This window comes from Prionailurus viverrinus, chromosome A1 (assembly GCF_022837055.1).
Source record: "Prionailurus viverrinus isolate Anna chromosome A1, UM_Priviv_1.0, whole genome shotgun sequence".
NCBI classification, from domain to species: Eukaryota; Metazoa; Chordata; class Mammalia; order Carnivora; family Felidae; genus Prionailurus; species Prionailurus viverrinus.
Genome location: NC_062561.1, coordinates 139,941,270 through 139,962,178, shown reverse-complemented (window position 1 = coordinate 139,962,178; position 20,909 = coordinate 139,941,270). Strand labels below are relative to the sequence as shown.

The 20,909-nt window shown below is 36.7% G+C and overlaps 1 protein-coding gene across 5 annotated transcripts in view; it reads left to right on the top strand.

The window, feature by feature from the left end:
* The window catches only part of GFM2 (GTP dependent ribosome recycling factor mitochondrial 2), a 74,950-nt gene that overhangs the window by 2,961 nt on the left and 51,080 nt on the right, over nt 1-20,909 (top strand). For 4 of the 5 annotated variants that reach the window (XM_047877073.1, XM_047877087.1, XM_047877078.1 and 1 more), the window contains exons 2-5: nt 8,067-8,148; nt 9,717-9,801; nt 11,421-11,478; nt 11,906-12,003. In XM_047877073.1, coding sequence (XP_047733029.1) covers nt 8,086-8,148; nt 9,717-9,801; nt 11,421-11,478; nt 11,906-12,003 — 304 coding nt within the window. In that variant the 5' untranslated portion in view covers nt 8,067-8,085. Of the gene's footprint in view, nt 1-8,066; nt 8,149-9,716; nt 9,802-11,420; nt 11,479-11,905; nt 12,136-20,909 lie in introns of those variants that run through there. The other variant, XM_047877105.1, reaches the window with a different exon arrangement.

Genomic DNA, 20,909 nt, shown 5'->3' with positions numbered 1-20,909 from the left:
ACTCCCAAGTAGAAGAACTATCCTGACTTGTAGCAGAATGGATTAGCTTTGCCCATTTTATACTTTACATAATAGGAATCATACAGTATGAACCCTTTTGTGTTGGTTTCGTTTGGTTAACATTGTGAAATTTATCCTTATTGTTTCCTGTTGTAGTTCTTTCAGCTTATGGAAACTTTTAGTAGGTTTAAGTTGTGAGATCATCAGTATGTTTTTTCATTTATGATTGTCAAAGCCACTCATGCACTCTTTGCCTTTTGAATCAAGAACAGAAAATAAATGAAGTTCTAAAGGTTAAGCAGTTGTCACATTTTGATTTGTGTAAAATAGAGGAGGCAAAGTGGTTGGCTATGTTGTTTATCATTTGTTCTTACTTTCAGCTGTGATTGCAGGTTAAAAATGGTTGCTTAAGCAGATTAATGTCAGCAAAACTCTTTTAGAGAAACTTACTTCCCTATATATATGGTAGTAGCCAAATTGGATATCATCACTTCTTTTTACCTATTAAAGTCTATAGTAGCTATCTGTTGTTTGCATGCTGGCAGTTAGAAGCATAAAAGTGCATTCTTCTGATCTGGATGAAACTTTAGGTAGAATTTATTGATACAGATGAGATTATAAGTGAAACGTCCGGAGGTTGTGAAAGCTGATTTATAAATTGATTGTGTGTGGTTAAAAAAGTCAAGCTTCTTTACATTAAAGAATAGGTATGGTAAGACCTTTGTAAAAATTGCCATGAATGAAATAGTTACTACTGTGATATGCATGAGACAGAATAGAATTTTTAAAGCTAACCTTTTTCTTGAGGTTGGGGATCATGTGTTACTTACTTTTTTTATTTCTGATAACCAACTCCCTGTGTTGCTGCAGTAAATGTAGATGAACCGGGGAATTGTGAAGTGCTTTATCAGTCCAGTTGATCTAAATTTAAGAGTATCTTTACCTGAGTTTTTTTTTTCCTTTAGCGAGTAAAAGTTAATTGGGCAAACTTTTTTCTTGAATGAAGTTAAAGGCTAGAACTGATTTTTAAAATTTAGATAAAATGTACCTCACTTTAGATGATTTGTTTTAGAACTTCTGCTAGAAATAAATAAAAACGAGTGTTTAGATTGATAGCATGAGATGACCTAGTCAACATAAAGAGAAAAAGCAAAGATATTAGGGATTGACATTAATCAATAATAAACATATTGGGCTAATTCAAACTTGATATTTTTCTAAAAAACATTGAATATGATACAAATCTGAAATGAAGTTTCTAATTGAGAAATTACTAAGTACAGTGACAAATATCTGCAAACAGACCATTTGAACTTGATGCTGTAGCATCTTTTTTCATATATTACTTGATTCTTAGCAACATCATCTTCATTTTGCTTGCATGCTGATGTATTTTGTGCTTGTTCTTTAGTGGTCCATGATTTCTGTTTTTGTATATTAAGTTTTACAGGCATGATTCTCTACTCATGTTTTAAAAAACAAACCCTGAGTTCTTTGTATTTGTTCATAGTGTAACTTGTTGCTAGTAATGTAGAATGGGTAGTTCGCCTTTTTCCCCCTCATTATTGCTTTTGTTCCATCAGGTGTTACAACATTTAGTGAGTTCTTTATTCTCCAAGGCCTAAGGAGGTCTGGGCCTTATAGAATAACTCACTTTATAGCACCAGTAGTAGGCATCCATTTTTGTTGAAGATCATTGATCCACAGGGAAGAAGAAAATCACTGGAGGGCCCTAAATCAACTTAATAGATCAAAAAGTGTAGCATTGTGCTGGGCAGTGTTAGTGGAAGATCCTTCCATTTGGAGAGCTCACAGTAGTGGAGATAGCTTATAAATATTTTATATGTCGTGAGTAAATATAAGTTCTGAGTGTTATAAAAACATAGAGAAGGTGGTATTAAAACTTTCTAGGAAATTAGGAAAAGGTTCCAAGCTGGGACTTGAAGATTGAATGGAAATTTACCAGGTGTGGGGTCTTGGGGATTCTAGGACTGCTTTCAGGCCGTGGCAACATTACATACAAAGATGTGAAGATGCCATAGCATGGTGTTCCTGGGGAATTTTGGCTACAGCTCTCTGGTTTAGAGTAGGGAATAGGAGAGTACAAGTCATGAAGGTAGTTTGGGACAAGTTTTGTTGTATTAAGAACCTTTAAATGTTTTGAGTAGGGAAGTGACAAGAGGATGTTTTTTATTTGAAGGATATGTGTAAAGAATGGATTAAAGCATTATTTCCCACTTCAGTGATTTGAGTACTACTTTTTGAGACTGGTCATATCTGAATGTCAGCTATGTTATTATTTCCTTAATATTTTTCCTTAAACTCACCTTTTAAAGCAAATTATTTTAATTTCTTAAGTATTACTGTCTACAAAATGGATTCTCTTGGCTAGTTTTTCTGATATTTGGTAAATCATTTTTTTTTCTTAGAACCTAAAATAATCATGGGCATTCACTTGGGGAAACAGGGTGTTGGAATAAGTTTTAAAAATGTAGCTAAAGGAACTCTTCACACTCTTAAAAATGATTCAGAACTCCAAAGAGTTTTGTTTATGTGTGTTATAATTCATATTCAATCTTTAGATATTAAAACAAAACTTTAAAATATTTTAGTAATTCACTTAAACATAGTAAATCAACTAACTATTGACGTAAGTTATACAGTTTTATGGGAAATAATCTATTATTTTCCAAAACAAAAATAATTTCATTTGAGGAATCTTTTACACTGCCTTAGTTTTACAAATCTCTTTAATTTTGGGCATAACAGAATACAGCTGACATCTCATATCACCTTCTGTATTTGTTACTATATATGTATGTTTTTTATTTTTGATTGAACTTCTGAAGTAAGTCCAGCCTCATACATATAGGTGGTTGAGAAAAGGAAGAGTATTTTAATAGTCTTTTCAGAAAATTGTGCATGACTTTACCAGGCTTTTGACAAGTGGTAGTTTCTTAGTGCAATGTGAAGTCAAACTCTGTTAGTGAGTTTTTTTGTATTTTATTGTGTTAAAATCTGTTCTACTTTAGAATGGATCTAACATGCATGATACTGCAAACATTGTTTGGTACTGGAAATGAAGAGGGATTGGATTCAAGGTATATTTAGGAAATAAAATCAAAAGGATTTGATGACTTCCTAAATGAGGGCTAGTGAATATGTCTGTTCCAAGACACAGGAACAGATTTAGGAGGAAGAATAATGAATTTTGACATGGATTCTTGTATAACATAGCACACAGTCTGTCTCCCTGCTCCCCACCCAGTGTCAGATACTTCTATGAAATTTTCATAGCCTTGATAGTGTACTTGAAACATAGTGAATATTCAGTTCAGTAAATATTTTTGTTTTTAATTTTTAAGTTTATTTATTTTGAGAGAGAGAGAGTACGAGCAGGGGAGGGGCAGAGAGAGAGGAAGAGAAAGAATCCCAAGCAGGCTCCATGCTGTCAGCACAGAGACCAATGTAGGGCTCCAACTCAGAAACTGTGAGATCTTGACTCAGGTCGAAACCAAGAGTCAGATGCTTAACCGACTGAGCCACCCAAACACCCCATCAATTCAGTAAATATTTTTAAACTAAAGTTCCTTAGTTTTGGAGGGGAGGAGTTAAGATGGCAGAGCGCATGGAGACCCTGAGGTTGTCTCATCCCTGAAATGCAGCTAGATCAGCACCAGACCATTTTGAACACCTAGGAAATTGATCTGAGGATTAACACAACAATCTGCATAACTTGAGCCACAAAACTTGGCAGGTACTCGGTACAGAGAGGTGAACTGGTGGAGAGAAAAGCCATGGAGGGTAGGGAGCCATTTTCATGGAGAGAGCACAGAAAAAAAGGGGATAGTGCAGTGCATCAGGATTGTGCAAGAAAAGCACTCTCTGAAAGTAGCTGGAGAGAAAGAGAAAGAGTGAAAACACTTGCAGGGGACTGAACAAGAAATCTGTTCTCCAAAACTACTGACAGGGTGAAAGTAGAGGGTTTTAGTACCACCAGGATTCTATTAACATTGGAGAGCAGAGTCTGAAGTTTCAGAGCTCGGTGACTGGTGGTGCTCTAGGGAGGAATTAGGGTGAATCCCCAGGAGTAGGCAGCAGGGTCTGAGGGGTCCCTGTGTCACATGGGGAGAAGTGGTTCCCCTGCTTGGAGTACATTTGGTAAAGGCCATATGGCCTCTCCTGGGCCAAGGTCCCAGTGGACCCTGGAGAGCAGCCACATTTGCTGGTATTGGGACAAAGATACCAAAGTGCAGTAAAACCTGATGCTAGCTGTGTGTTGTGGTTTGCGATAATTTCTGAAACTCTGCTGCTGCACTATTGCATGAATGTTTTCTGAGGCAAGCCGGCACCCGGCCATTGCTCAGTGAGACCCTCCCCCAGAGGGTTGGTGTGGGTCCATGCTGCAGGGTCCTCTCAAGTGTGGAGTTTTGAAACACAGCCCCATGTGAGATAAAACTCTGGAGGGAGGTGGCACCTGGAAGGTGGGCGGACAGCTTACAGGGTAGAGACGGGGTGGACAGAGGTCTGAGATGGAGGAGAGGTACTTGATCACGGTTGGGTGAGAGCGCAAATGTCCTGTAACAGAGAGGAGGGAGCTGGGTGAAGCCATTTCCACTTCCCCCCGTGCTTGCACACATGTGCCACCCCAGTAAGGTAAGCAGCGCCACCTAGTGGAGATCAGAGCCCCACCCAACTGCGCCCATCAAGCACATCCCCGGAAGATCAGCACAAGTCACTCCACCGGCTTAATGTACAGAACGCAGAGTGCTTCATAGTTTCATTTCTAGGGGAGACTGCATATAACTTCATTCGGGTTTCATTCTGTTTGCTGGTTCATTTGTTCATTTTCTTTGCTTCTGTTTTTGCTTAAATTGTTTTCTTTTTTTTCTTTCATGGATACAGAAAGAAAAATTTTTTAAATTTTTTTACTTTGATTTTTATTTAAAAAAATTTTTTATTCTATTTCATTTTATTTATTTTATTCTATTTAATTTTTTTAACTTTAACATTTTTTCTTTACCTTTTTTCTGTATTCTATCAAGCTTCTTTAAGCAAGCAGAAACACACCTAGGATCTAGCTTCTTCCTTTGTTTGATTTTTTTGTTTTGTTACTAATTTTTTAATATTTTTTATTTTATTAATTTTTTCTTCCTCCAAAATGACAAAATGAAGGAATTCACCGCAACAGAAAGAACAGGAAGAAATAACAGCAAGGGACTTAACACAGATATAAATAAGATATCTGAACCAGAATTTAGAACCATGTTAAGAATACTGGCTGGGGTTGAAAAAAGCATAGAAGACAGAAAAGAATCCTTTTTTGCGGAGATAGAAGAAATAAAATCTAGTCAGGCTGAAATTAAAAATGAAAACATGACAGCCCAAAACCTCTGACATGCAGCAAAGGCAGTCATAAGAGAGAAGCATATAGCAATTCACACCTTCCTAAAGAAGGAAGAAAAGTCTCAAATACACAACCTAACCTTACACCTAAAAGAGCTAGAAAAATAACAGCAAATAAAACCCAAAGCCAGCAGAAAAAGGGAAAAAATAAAGATTAGAGAACAAGTCAATGATCTTAAAATATAAAAAACAAAACAGTAGAACAGATCAATGAAATCAGGTGATGGTTCTTTGAAAGAATTAAGAAAAGTAGAATATTCCCTAGCCAGATTGATCAAAAAGAAAAGGGAAAGGACCCAAGTAAATAAAATCACGAGTGAAAGAGGAGAGAATCACAACCAACACTGCAGAAGTACAAGCAATAGTAAGAGAATATGAGGAGCAATTATATGCAAACAAATTGGGCAGTCTGGAAGAAGTGGACAAATTCCTAGAAACATATAAACTACTAAAACCGAAACAGGAAGAAATAGAAAATTTGAACAGACCCGTTAACAGTAAAGAAATTGGATCACAGACCAAAAATGTCCCAATAAAGAAGAGTTCAGGGCCAGATGGCTTTCTGGGGGAATTCTATCAAACATTTAAAGAAGAGTTAACACCTATTCTTTTGAAGCGATTCCAAAGAATAGAAATGGAAGGAAAACTTCCAGACTGATTCTGCGAGGCAATATTACTTTGATTTCAAAACCAAAGATCCCACTAAAAAGGAGAACTACAGGGGCACCTGGGTGGCTCAGTCAGTTGGGCATCCGACTTTGGCCCAGGTCATGATCTTGGCAGTCTGTGAGTTCGAGCCACGCATCAGACTCTGTGCTGACAGCTCAGATCTGGAGCCTGCTTCGGATTCTGTGTCTCCCTCCCTCTCTCTGTCCCTCCCCCGTTCACACTCTGTCTCTCAAAAATAAACATTAAAAAAAATAGTGTTGGGAAAACTGCTCAGTGCAGAAGAATGAACTTGGACCACTTTTCTTACACCATATACAAAAATAAACTCAAAATGGATGAAAGACCTAAACCTAAGACAGGAAGTCATCAAAATACTAAAGGAGAAAACAGGCAACAACCTCTTTGACTTCAGCCACAGCAACTTCTTACTTGGTAAGTCTCCAAAGGCAAGGGAAACAAAAGCAAAAATGAACTATTGTGGCCTTATCAAGATAAAAAACTTCTGCACAGCAAAGGAAACAATCAGCAAAACTAAAAGGCATCCAGCGGAATGGGAGAAGATATTTGCAGATGACGTGTCAAATAAAGGGTTAGTATCCGAAATCTATAAAGAACTTATCAAACTCCACACCCAAAACCCAAATAATCCAGTAAAGGCATGGGCAAACGACATGAATAGACACTTCCCCAAAGAAGACATCCAGATGGCTAACAGACACCTGAAAAGATGCTCAACATCACTCATCAGAGAAATATAAACTAAACCCACAATGAAATACCACCTCACACCTGTCAGAATGGCTAAAATTAAAAACTCCTAGCAACAACAGATGTTGGCAAGGATGTGGAGATGGGAATGCAAAAACTGCTTCAGCCACTCTGGAAAACAGTATGGAGGTTCTTCAAAAAATTAAAAATAGAATTACCTTATGACCCAGTAATTGGATTACTAGGTATTTATCCAAAGGATACAGGAGTGCTGATTGGAAGGGGCACGTGCACCCCAATGTTTATAGCAGACCTATCAACAATAGCCAAAGTATGGAAAGCCCAAATAACTATCGACTGATGAATGGATAAAGGAGATGTGGTATATATATTCCATGGAATATTACTTGGTGATCAAAATAATGAAATCTTCCCATTTACAACAATGTGGATGGAACTACAGTGTATTATGCTAAATGAAATAAATCAGAGAAAGACAGGTGATTTCAGTCATATGTGGAATTTAAGAAACCAAACAGATGACCATAGGGGAAGGGAAGCAAAAATAATATAAAAACAGAGAGGGATACAAACCATAAGAGACTCTTAAATACAGAGAACAAACTGAGGGTTGTTGGCTGTGTGTAGGGTGGGGGGAGGAGCTAAATGGGTGATGGGCATTAAGGAGGGCACTTGTTGGGATGAGCACTGGGTGATACATGTAAGTGATGAATCACTAAATTCTACTCCTGAAACAATTTTTACAGTATATGTTAACTAACTTGGGTTTCAATTAAAAAAAATAAACACGCTTAGTTTTTATAGTCACAGAAGACAACTTGCTCTTGTGTATTTTTTTACATATTTATGGTATGAATGAATAAAATCAGAATATATAAGTAAACCAATAAGTTACATTACCAATGAGAAATTAACAAATTAACATGTAGAAGCTTACCTTTTTATACTAAATTTTACGTAAATACATAGATGCATTTTGGTTACATTTTTATAATTCCAATCTCTTTTATGGTATGTACATATCTTGAAGAATTAAAACGTTGAAAAAATAAAGAATATTTTAGCTTGAGAACCATATTTCTCATTTTTGTCAGAATTTTTATTTTCTGAATGATGCATGGAGTTTTTGATAGCTAAAAGTATTGTACCTATTGTTTCAACATAATACATTGTTACCATATATGTTGCATATGCTTCACATATGTCTTACTGACATATAATATGCAAACTTAGTTTAAAATTTTTGTATATTTCTTTTTCAGAGAATAACAGAGGATCAACATGTTGTCCAACTTGAGGAAATTTGTAGTCAGTCATAAGAAAATACCCATCCTGCACGTTAATGTAAGTTTTTCTTGTAAAATTAAATGTACTTCACGTTCAGTTCCTTTACTTTCCCAAAGGGCTGGTATACTCTTAGACTAGTGTATCTTTATTTTCAACAGTTTTTCTTAACAGGGAGTGTGGGAGAAACTGTAACAAAGAAGCAGCAGACCTTATCACTAGTCTGTAAATTCATTTGGCTACTTGAAAATTCACTGTGCAGCGTTTTAAAGAATATCCTTTTGTATATTCCATTTTGAAGTCATTAGTGTCCCAAAGACTTACACAGGTTTTCTTTAGTGTGTTCATTGCTGATGCTTTCAGACTACATGTCTGTGACAGGTAGCTACTCTCTTACCCAGGTCAGTATGCAGTGGAAATTTAAATATCTTTGAGGGGCGCCTGGGTGGCGCAGTCGGTTAAGCGTCCGACTTCAGCCAGGTCACGATCTCGCGGTCCGTGAGTTCGAGCCCCGCGTCGGGCTCTGGGCTGATGGCTCAGAGCCTGGAGCCTGTTTCCGATTCTGTGACTCCCTCTCTCTCTGCCCCTCCCCCTTTCATGCTCTGTCTCTCTCTGTCCCAAAAATAAATAAACGTTGAAAAAAAAAAATTAAATTAAATATCTTTGAGTCTATACTTTTGAAATATTTCTTAGGATAACAGTGTTTTATTGACAAAAACTTGCTAACTAATGTAGAAGTGATATAGAATACAGGCATGCATTCCAAGATAGCATTAAAAGGCAGATTGTGACAACCCCAAATTATTATACTAACTATAATAATTCCAAATGTATTAGCAGCCATTAAATGTGTATCTAGTTGTTTGGGGATAAATTGGGATGGGTAATAATCAACCTCTGTGTGGAAACACTGGGAGAAGATACTAAAGAAACTTTTAAAAAATGCCAGTCCCTAGTTCTCCCAACTACCCCCCCCCATCTCGCCAAATGTTTTTTAAAGTTTCCCAGGTGATTCTAATTTGTAACCACTTTTATAAATCCCCAAAACAGCTAATGGTTTTAGAGTTCATGACCCCCACCAGCTCTTAGCAGCTGTAGAGGGGAATCAAGAAGTAGCCAGGGTGAGAGACCTGATTAACTTTTCTGGCTCTCTGGAAACTTCAGGGCTGTGGTTCTCAAACTGTAGCTATCAGAATCACCTGGAGGGCTTGTAGAAATGCAGATTGTTCAGTACACCTAAAAGTAATACAACACTGTGTTCATTATACTTCAGTTAAATAAAAATTCCCACAGATTGTTTGCCTCTGTCCCCAGAGTTTGTTATTTTCTTGTCTGGAGTAGATCTGTAGAATTTGTGTTCCTTGTGATATTAATGCTGCAGATCTTAGAGAACCATCATCTAAGATCAGCTCAAAATAGCAAGTCAGTTTTAGTTTTATTTTTGTTCTTTCCTGTAGTATAGTTTTGGGTTGTCACTTTTTAAAGGAGCTAGAGTTAATAAATTCAGACTACTTTAAGGAGATTCAAAGTATTTCATCTTCTCACAAAGTGTAGTTATGATGTTAAAAGTACTGTAATCAGAAATGCTAAAATAAAATTAATGTCAGGGTTCTTTTCCTCCTCACTAGAATATGTGTTGCTCTAAAATGAGAGCAAGTTTACAAAGACTAAAGTCACATGTGCCTCTTGGAAGAAACTACAGTTCTCTACCAGGTACAAAATTTGATTTTCATTTTACTGCATGTTTGCTTTCTCTCTTGTTGGCAAGCATTCCATTTTCAGAATACTGCTTCCTTTTTACTTCTTGACTATTTCCTTAAGATTATTATGAGTTGGATGTATTCTGATAGATGCCAGGGGTAGTAGGCCTGTGCTCCTTATCTGCTCCCCATCCACATGAGTTAAACAAAGAGAAAGGTTGGTGGCTTTAGTCGCTGGCTCAAAAGTTTAGCGGGTTGTCTATTTGTAGAGTGCTCTTGCTGTAAAATACTTACTTTCTAGTCCTTTTCTGGTTTTTATACATAAGTATTTTCTGTCATTCGAGGTTTGCCCAAATCATTTATTTTAAAGGTTCTTAAGAGTAGTTGGTTAAATACTTATCTGGGATAGTTTACGTTAGGTAGTATGGCTATTGAAAGCTGGTAGCCTGAGCAACTAATTCTGAATGGTCTTCTGTGTTTGAAGCAAGCAAGCATATGGGAGACTCATTAAAACTAGTTGCATTCTGTTGCTGTTCGAATTACCATCTTTGTCATGTGAGAGTAATGGAGTAATGATACTGATTGTGTGACTGTTAAGGGCATGTGAATTTAATGGTCTGCAGTATTGGCTTGTATCTACGTTTCTATATTTTGCTCATCAAATTTATCTGTAGCCATACAGGCCATCCTTCAGTCTTCGAACTGCTAGGAGGTTTTCAAAATACAATAGAACTATTCTTAATTTATTGTAGAAGTTTTGCAAAACTGATTTAAATAGGTGTAGATTAAATTTATAAATGTAACTGCATTTTTGCTTTAAAATTAATAAAATATATAAGTGTGGAGTAAATTTTTATGGGCTTTTTGTATTCGAGAAATACTACTTGGCCTTTTGGAAGTCTTAGATTGTTATAGCTCCAATTCACTGATACTTCCCAGGCCATCGTTAAAGATATTGTATGTTTGGAAATACTGAGGGAAGATGGGTTTCAAATTGTACAGAAATTCATCGTCATCTGATATGAGGATCACTCTTAACTCTTTAGGCCTTGACATTGCAGGTTCACAGGACTGTGCATTTTATTTTTCTTTGGTTCAGGAGCTGTTGCCTTAAGATCATTGCTATGAACATTCTTCTATATTTTTTATGTCTATTGTAGAATTGTAGAAAGTGGCAAAGATTAGGGGCACCTGGGTAGCTAAGTCGATTGACCTCAGTCAGTTGGTTCAGGTCATGATCTTGCGGTTTGTGAGTTCGAGCCCCACATTGGGCTCACTGCTGTCAGAACAGAGCCTGCTTTGATTTTCTAGCCCCCTCTCTCATACCCTCTGTCTGCCCCTCTCCTGCTTATGCTCTGTCAAAAATAAATAAACATTAAAAAAAAGTGGGAAAGATTGGGGTAAATTTATATTTTTCTAAGGATGTCTTCTAGAAATTTATGTTTGAAAATTTACCTTATCATCATCCATTGCCTTTTCTTTAGAGATATAACTTTTAGGTAAAAGAAAGTTTTATTTATCTTGGATTTTACTGTACTTGGAATTACTGTATTTGCTTAAAATTATTTTAACTTCTTTGTCAATTAAAGGAAAATTTCTTAAACTTTTCAATTATAACCCTCTTTCCATTAGGTTTGATAGGAAATGATATCAAATCCCTTCATTCTGTCATCAATCCTCCCATAGCTAAGTAAGTACTATCATTGATACTGTCTTTTTCATTCACTGTGTGAAAAGGTAAAGGTTTCTGTCATGGGCTTAATTTAGCATTGTTAATTTAGCTTTCTGCCCTCGCTAACTATAAATAGATGTTGGTATATATCTTTAAAGCTATTTTTTTTTCCATTTCAGTGCTAAATATTTTTAATGTAGCAGCAGCACAATTTTCCTAGAACTAAAAGTAAAATTCACAAGATTGTAGTTAGCTGTTTGTTATTTAGCTGTTTTGTCAGAATAATGTGGTAGGGATGTATTTTCTGGTTTTGTCGTTTTTATGAAATAGTAACTAGCTTTGAAATTTGCCCAGCATATAGAATACATATTTTGGTTCTACGGTTTTAGTAATGACCACTATGTAACACATGCTTTTTTTTTTTTTTTCTCCATCTTTCAAACAGAATCCGAAATATTGGAATTATGGCTCATATTGATGCAGGCAAAACTACCACCACAGAAAGAATATTGTACTATTCTGGATACACAAGATCGCTGGGAGGTTAGAATGGATTCCTCCTCACCCCAACCCCCATTAGCAAAAACATCACTGGAAAATGTTTTAAGAAGTCAACCTAGAGATCTTGAGTATGGCATGGAAGTACTGATGTCTAAACCACAACATAAAGATAAGGTAGTTGCAACACCCACCAAAGAGTTTTCTTAGGTTCAACTCAACATTCAGACTCACAGGACTATCTTGGACAACAATTCGCCCTCATCTACTCAGAATGCTATAGGACAGGAACCATAGCTTCCCCGCATACCAGCAATAGGTGTTTCTTTCTGCACGAGTCCTTAATGCAGTGCACATAGCTATCTGGGAACTAACTTCTTTGGCCACTCAAAAGTGACAGTACAGGGACGCCTGGGTGGCTCAGTCGGTTAAGCATCCGGCTTCAGCTCAGGTCATGATCTCGCGGTTCGTGAGTTCAAGCCCCGCGTTGGGCTCTGTGCTGACAGCTCAGAGCCTGGAGCCTGCTTCGGATTCTGTGTCTCCCCCTCTCTCTCCCCCTCCCCTGCTCATGCTCTGTCTCTCTCTATCTCTCAAGAATAAATACACTTAAAAAAAAAATTTTTTTAAGTGACAGTACAGTTTAAGGCAACAGAATTCACAGGAGCTACCCTGGCTTACAAGCTTCAGGCCCCTTAGGCCCCAAAACCTCTCGTTACAGCTCCGTGGGCTCTCTTCCAGATTTACTAGAAAGGCTGTGCCATATCCCACTCAGGGGAGCTTCAGGTTGTGTATCTCCATCAAGTATTTACAATTCATATATAGCTCTTCCCAATTCAGATGTACCTTACCAATCACAAATTATTTTTTCTGTAAGATATGTTGCTGTGGCGTCTGGGTGGCTCATTCATTGGAATGCCTGACTCTTGATTTCGGCTCAGGTTATGATTTCACGATTTGTGGGCTCAAGCCCTGTGCTGACAGCCTGGAGCCTGCTTGGGATTCTCTCTTTCCCTCTTTCTCTGTCTCTCCTATACTCAGACGTGTGTGCACGTATGCTTCTGCTCAAAATAAATATTTTTAAAAAAGAGAGATATTTTGCCTAGCAACATAGTTGACATACTTGTGTTCTCTGGTTTCTAGAAGAAAAGAACTAGAAAGTTAATTGAATCAAATTCTCTTGCAGAAGAAAGGATTTTGTTAATCCAATTCACAGTAGAAATAGTAGCAGTAGTAGCAGTATTTACTTAAGTTTTGATTTTATTTTTTAATTATAAGATGTCAAAAATGGTAGTTCTTGACCAGTCTTGCACATTTGAATCCCCATGTAATTTTTTTGTTTTATTTTGTTTTTAAATAACAGTGCCTTAGCACCACGCTGGAAATTAAGATTCAGCAAGTATGTGGTATCGCCTGGGTGTCTGTATTTTTGTGTTATGTATTTTAAAACTCTGTATTTATCATATACACATTTATGATTGTTGTGTTTCTCTGACGAATCAACTTTTTTATCATTATAAAGTACCAATCTTTATCTCTGGTAAAACATTTTGTTCTGAAATTTGAGATGGAGGTCCTCATGTCCATAATACCAGAAGTGGAAATCTTTTTCAAAAGCTCCACAGAGATTTTGAAATGCATTATATTGAGAACCATTTCTCTAGACCTTGAAATTGGTTGAGGACTTAGCATAGTATTTATAGAAGAAAAGAACACCCAGGATTAGAATATTCATGATGATAGTTTCTGAAATGTATGAACACATGCATTTCTCATAGAATTACTGCTGTGTAAGTGGGGATATAACAGCAAAATGTGGAACATTATTAGGCTTCTTCTCTTGTATCACAGATATGATGATAATTCTTTTCTCACACCCCCAGTTTGTATTCCTGAAGTGAGGATCCAGATTAGGTGGGCAATTTTCAAGGCAGCCTTTTTTTTTAATTGTGGTAAAAAATATACACATATAAGAAAACATTTACCATATTAAGCATTTCTGAGTGTACATTTAAGTAGTGTTAAGTACTGTTGGCAATCTTCAGAACTTTTTAATCTCGTAAAACCCAAATGCTATACCCATTAAATAATAACTCCATGTTTTTCCCTCTGCCCAGCCCCTGGAAACTATCATTCCACTTTGTCTTTCTATGAATTTGACTACTCTAGATAACTCATATAAGTGGAAAGAATCATACAGTATTGGTCTTTTTGTGACTGGCTTATTTATGTATTTATTTATTTTTAATTTTTTTAACATTTTATTTATTTTTGAGACAGAGAGAGACAGAACATGAATGGGGGAGGGTCAGAGAGAGAGAGGGAGACACAGAATCTGAAACAGGCTCCAGGCTCTGAGCGGTCAGCACAGAGCCTGACACGGGGCTCGAACTCACGAACCACGAGATCGTGACCTGAGCTGAAGTCGGCCACTTAACCGACTGAGCCACCCAGGCACCCCTTGACTGGCTTATTTAATACTTAGCCTGTGTCCACAAGATTTGTCCCAACGGGAGCACTTGGGTGACACAGTCTGCTAGGTGTCCCAATTTTTGGTTTCTGCTCAAGTCATGATCTCATCACGTTTTGTAAGTTCGAGCCCCGTGTCAGTCTCTGTGTGGACAGTGCGCGGCCTGCTTGGGATTCTTTCTCTCTATCTACCCCTCCCCTGCTCTGAGAATAAATAAATGAATAAACTTTAAAGAAAAAAAAAAGATTTGTCTCTATGACAACTCTGTCTTTACGACAACTGTATACATCGTTATGCTCACCACAAGTATAACTACCATCTGTTACCGTACAACACTATTACAGTGTCATCGACTGTATTCCCTGTGCTGTACCTTTCATCCCCAGCTCTTATTCATTCCATAACTAGAAACCTCCCACTCCCTTATACCCATTTGCCCATCCCCCTGCTTCCCTTCCCTCTGGCTACCATCACTTCTCTGTATTCACAGGTCTGCTTTTGCTTTTTGTTTGTTTTAGATTGCACTTAGTGAAATCACATGGTACTTGTCTTTCTGGGTATGACTTATTTCACTTAGCATGATACCCTCTGTTTTTCGGATGGCAGGATCTCATTCTTCTTTGTGACTGTGTAATACATAATATTCCAGTGTGTGTGTGTGTGTGTGTGTGTGTGTACACGTGTATATATATATATATGTGTGTGTGTGTGTGTGTACGTATATATATATATATACGTACACACACACACACACACATATATATATATATATACACGTGTACACACACACACACACACACACACACACTGGAATATGTGTATATATATATATGTGTATGTACGTATATATATATACACACACACGTACACACACATATATATATGCACATGTACACGTATATATATATATACACACACACGTAAACACACACACACATATATATATATCACATCTTATGTATTGTTGGACACTTAGGTTGCTTCCATTATCTTCGCTATTGTTAATGCTACAGTGAATTTGGGGGTACAGATATCTTTGTTTTTTCTTTTTTATCATTTTATTTTTTCATCATAATTATACTCTTTAATTCTCATGCCCTGTTTCCCCGTCCCTCACCCACTCTGTTAACCATCAGTTCTCTATAGTTAAGAGTCTGTTTCTTGATTTCTTTCTTTTTTCTCTTTGTTTTGTTTCTTTGTTTTTCATTATTTTGTTTGTTAAATTCCACAGATAAGAGAGATCATATGATACTCGTTTTTCTCTGACTTATTTCGCTTAGCATTACACTTTCAGCTCTATCCATGTTGTTGCAAATGTCAAGATTTTACTTTTTTATGGCTGAATAGTATTCTGTGTGTGTGTGTGTGTGTGTGTGTGTGTGTGTGTGTGTATCCTACATCTTTATCCATTCATCTGTTGATGGACGTTTGAGCTGCTTCCGTATCTTAGCTATTGTAAATAATGCTTCAGTAAACATAGGGGTCCATATATCCCTTTAAATTAGGCTTTTTGTATTTTGGGGGGTAGATACCCAGGAGTGTGATTCCTGGGTCCTAGGGTAGTTTTATTTTTAACTTTTTTTTTTTTTTTTAAATTTTTTTTTTCAACGTTTATTTATTTTTGGGACAGAGAGAGACAGAGCATGAACGGGGGAGGGGCAGAGAGAGAGGGAGTCACAGAATCGGAAACAGGCTCCAGGCTCTAAGCCATCAGCCCAGAGCCCGACGCGGGGCTCGAACTCACGGACCGCGAGATCGTGACCTGGCTGAAGTCGGACGCTTAACCGACTGCGCCACCCAGGCGCCCCTATTTTTAACTTTTTGAGAAAGCTCCACTGTTTTCCAGAGTGGCTGCACCAGTTTGCATTGCCACCAACAGTAAAAGAGGGTTCTTTTTTCTCCACATTCTCATCAGTACTTGTTATTTCTTGTGTTTTTGATTTTAGCCATTCTGGTAGGTGTGAGGTGATACCTCATTGTGATTTCGATTTGTGTTTCTCTGATGATGAGTGATGTTGAGCATCTTCGTGTGTGTGTTAGCCATCTGTATGTCTTCTTTGCAGGTATGTCTGTTCACATCTTCTGCCCATGTTTTGATTGGATTATGTGCTTTTTTGGGTGTTGAGTTGTATCAGTTCTTTATATGTTTTGGGTACTAATCAGTTATGTCATTTGCCTATATCTTCTCCCATTCAGTAGGTTGGTTGCCTTTGAGTTTTGTTGATCATTCCCTTCACTGTGCGGAAGCTTATTATTTTGATGTAGTCCCAATAATTTATTTCTGCTTTTATTTCCCTTGCCTCAGGAGACATACCTAGAAAAATGTTGCTATGGCTGATGTCAGATAGATGACTTTCTGTGCTCTTTTCGAAGGTTTTTATGGTTTCAGGTCTCAACATTTAGGTCTTTAATCCATTTTGAGTTCATTTTTGTGTATAGCGTAAGAAAGTGGTCCAGTTTCATTCTTTTGCTTATAGCTGTCTAGCTTTCCCAGCACTGTTCGTTGAAGAGACTGTCTTTTTTCCCACTGGTTATTCATTCTTCCTTTGTCAAAGATTAATTGACCATATATTGTGGGTTTATTTCTTAGTTTTCTGTTCTATTACACTGACCTCTGTGTCTGTTTTTATGCCAGTACCATACTGTTTAATTACTACTGCTTTGTAATATAACTTGAAATCTGGAATTGTGATACCTCCTGTTTTGTTGTTCTTTTTCAAGATTTCTTTGGCTATTCTACATCTTTTGTGGTTTCATACAAATTTTAGGATTGTTCTAGTTCTGTGAAAAATGCTGTTGATATTTTGGTAGGGATTACATTAAATCTATAGATTGTTTGAGGTAGTCTGAACATTTCACCAGTATTTGTTCTTCCAGTCTGTGAATGTCTTTCTTTCCTTTGTGTTGTCTTGAATTTCTTTCATCAGTGTTTCATAGCTTTCAGAGTATAGGTCTTTCACCTCTTTGGTTAAATTTTTTCCAAGGTATTTTATTGTTTTGGGTACACTTGTAAATAGGCTTGTTTTCTTATTTTCACTTTCTGCTACTTTGCTATTAGTGTGTAAGAATGCAACAAATTTCTGCACATTGATTTTGTATCCTGCAACTTTATTGAATTCATTTATCAGTTTTAGCAGTTTTTTGGTGGAATCTTTAGGGTTTTCTGTATGTAGTATTGTGTCAGATGGAAATAGTGCAAGTTTTACTTCTTTCTTACCAATTTGGATCCCTATTATTTCTTTTTCTTATCTGATTACTATGGCTAGGACTGCCAGTACTATGTTGAATTAAAGTGAGAGTGGATATCTGTGTCCTGTTCTTTACCTTAAGGAAAAAGTTTTCAGTTTTTCATGGTAGAGTGTGATGTTGGCTGTGAGTTTTTCATAGAAGGCCTTTATCATATGAGGTATGTTTCCTTCTTGACCTATTTTGCACAGGATTTTTATCATGAATGGATGTACTTTGTCAAGTGCTTTTTATGCATCTGCTAAAATGATTATACAGTTTTTATCCGTTCTCTTATCACAGTGATTGTTTGCAAATACTGGATTGCCCTTGCATCCCTGGAATAAGTCCCACTTGATTGTGGTATATGGTTTTTTTAAATGTATTGTTGGATTTGGTTTGCTCATATTTTGTTGAGGTTTTTTTGCATCTATATTCATGAGAAATATTGGCCTATAGTTCTCTCTTTTTTTGTGTGTGGGTTTCTGTTTGGTTTTGGTATCGGGATGATACTGGCCTCGTTGAATGAATTTGGAAGTTTTCCTTCCTCTTGTGTTTTTCAGAATATTTCTGAGGAGAATAGGTATTAACACTTTATTAAATGTTTTGTAGCATTCCTGTGAAGCCGTCTGGTCCTGGACTTTTGTTTTTTGAGAGTTAAAAAAAAATTTTAATGTTTATTTTTGAGACAGAGAGGGAGAGAGTGAGAGAGAGAGAGACACAGAGTGGGGAAGGGGCAGAGAGAGAGGGAGACATGGACTCCAAAGCAGGCTTCAGGCTCTGAGCTGTCAGCACAGAGTCTCACGTGGGGCTTAAACTCACCAACTGTGAGATCATGACCTGAGCTGAAGTCAGACACTTAACTGACTGAGCCCTCAGGCATTGCTTTTTTTCTGAGTTTTTGATGACTGATTTCATTGCAGGTAATTGGTCTGTTCAATTTTTCCATTTCTTTCACCATAGGTTGGGTAGGTTATATGTTTCTAGGAATTTATCCATTTCTTTTAAGTTGTCCAATGTGTTGGCATTTAGGTTTTCATAATATTCTGTAACAATTATTTGTATTTATTTGGTGTTGATTGTTATTTCTCCTCTTTCATTGGTGATTTTGTTTATTTGGGTACCCCCAACCCCTCTTTCTCTGCTTTTTTTTTTTTTTTTTTTTTTTTTTTTAATGAATCTTGCTACGGGTTTTTCAATTTTGTTCATCCTTTCAGAGAATTCTCTCTTGCTTTCGTTGATCCATCCTATTGGGTTTTTTGTTTGTTTTTTTACTTTCTGTGTCATTTATTTCTGTTCTAATCTGTATTTTCTTCTTTTGCTGGGTTTGGGTTTTATGTGTTCTTTTTCTGATCCCTTTAGGTATGAGGTTATGTTGTTTGAGATTTTTCTTGCTTCTCGAAGTAAACCTGTATTGCAATAGTACACTTATCTCTTAGAACCACTTTTGCTGCTTCCCGAAGTTTTTGAATCATTGTAATTTTCATTTTTGTTTCCATGTAATTTTTTTATTCTTTGATTTCTTGGTTGACCCGTTCATTGTTTACTAGCATGTCATTTAACTTCCATGTATCTGTTGTCTTTGCAGAGCCTTTCTTGTGGTTGCTTTCTAGTTTCATAGCGTTGTAGTCAGGAAAGATGCATGGTATGACTTTGATTTTTATAATTTGTTAAGACTTGTTCTGTGGCCTAAATATGTGATCTGTTATGGAGAATGTTCTGTGTGTGTTTGAAAAGAATGTGTTTTCTCCTGTTTTAGATGGAATGTTCTGATACTCCTGTTACATCCATCTGGTCCAGTGTGTCATTCATAGCCACTATTTCCTTGTTTATTTTCTGGTTTGATGATCTGCCCGTTGATCTAAGTGGGGTATTCAAGTCACTTTACTATTGTTGTGTTACTTTTGATTAGTTCCTTTATGTTTGTTGCTAACTGTTTTTTGGAATTGGGTGCTTTCATGTTGGGTGCATAAATATTTACAATTGTTATTCTGCTGTTGGATTGTACCCTTTATTATTCAGTGGTTTTTGTCTCTTGTTACAAACTTTGTTTTAAAGTCTATTTTGTCTGATATAAGTATGGCTATCCTGGCTTTCTTTTGACATCCATTTGCATGATAAATGTTTTTCTGTCCCTCACATTCAATCTGCAAGTGTCTTTCTGTCTGAAATGAGTTTCTTGTAGGTAGCATTTAGATGGGTCTTGTTTTTATTCATTCTGTCACCCTGTGTCTTTTGATTGGAGTGTTTAGTCCATTTACATTCAAAGTAATTACTGATTAGTATATATTTTTGCCATTTTGTTACTTGTTTTGTGGTTGTTTTTGCACCTTTTTTCTGACCCTTTCTTTCATGGTTTGTTGGCTTTCTTTAGTGATATACTTGGATTCCTTTTTCTTCATTCTTTGCATATCTATTACTGGTTTTTATTTTGTGATTACCATTAGGTTTGTGTAGAACCTCTTCTGCATATAGTAGTGTATATTAAGTTGATGGTTGCAGAACTTTAAACCCCTCTGTAATCCCACTCCCCATGCTTTTGGTATAGGATGTCATTTTTACATCCTTTTATTTTCTGAATATTTTAACTGGTTTTTACAGAAGCATTTACTTTCTTTAAAAAAAATTTTTGTGATGTTTATTTTTGAGAGAGAGACAGACAGACAGAGCACGAGTAGTATTGGGGCAGAGTCTGAAGCAGGCTCCAGTTCACCCTGGGGCTTGAACTCACAAGCTGTGAAATCATGACCTGAGACAAAGTCAGACACTTAACCGACTGAGCCACCCAGGTGCCCCTGGAAGTATTTACTTTTAATGGTTTTTTTGTGTTTTTACTTTTTTACACTTTTACTTATGGTCTTTGCTTCCCACTCAAAGAGTGCCCTTTAATATTTCTTGTAGGACTGGTTTAGTGGTCTTAAACTCCTTTAGTTTTTGTTAGTGTGAGAAAGTCTATCTTTCAATTCGAAATGATAGCCTTGCTGGATAGAGTATTCATGGCTGCAGAAAATCCTTTCAGCACTTTGTATATATCATGCCACTCCTGTCTGGCCTGCAGTTTCTGTCTGAAAAAACCACTGATAGCCTTATGGGATTTCTTTGTATGTAACTGTCTTCTTTTCTCTTGCAACCTTTAAAATTCTTTATCATAATTTTTTTTCCATTTTATTTTATTATTTTTTTAACGTTTATTTATTTTTGAGACAGAGACAGAGCATGAACGGGGGAGGGTCAGAGAGAGGGAGCCACAGAATCTGAA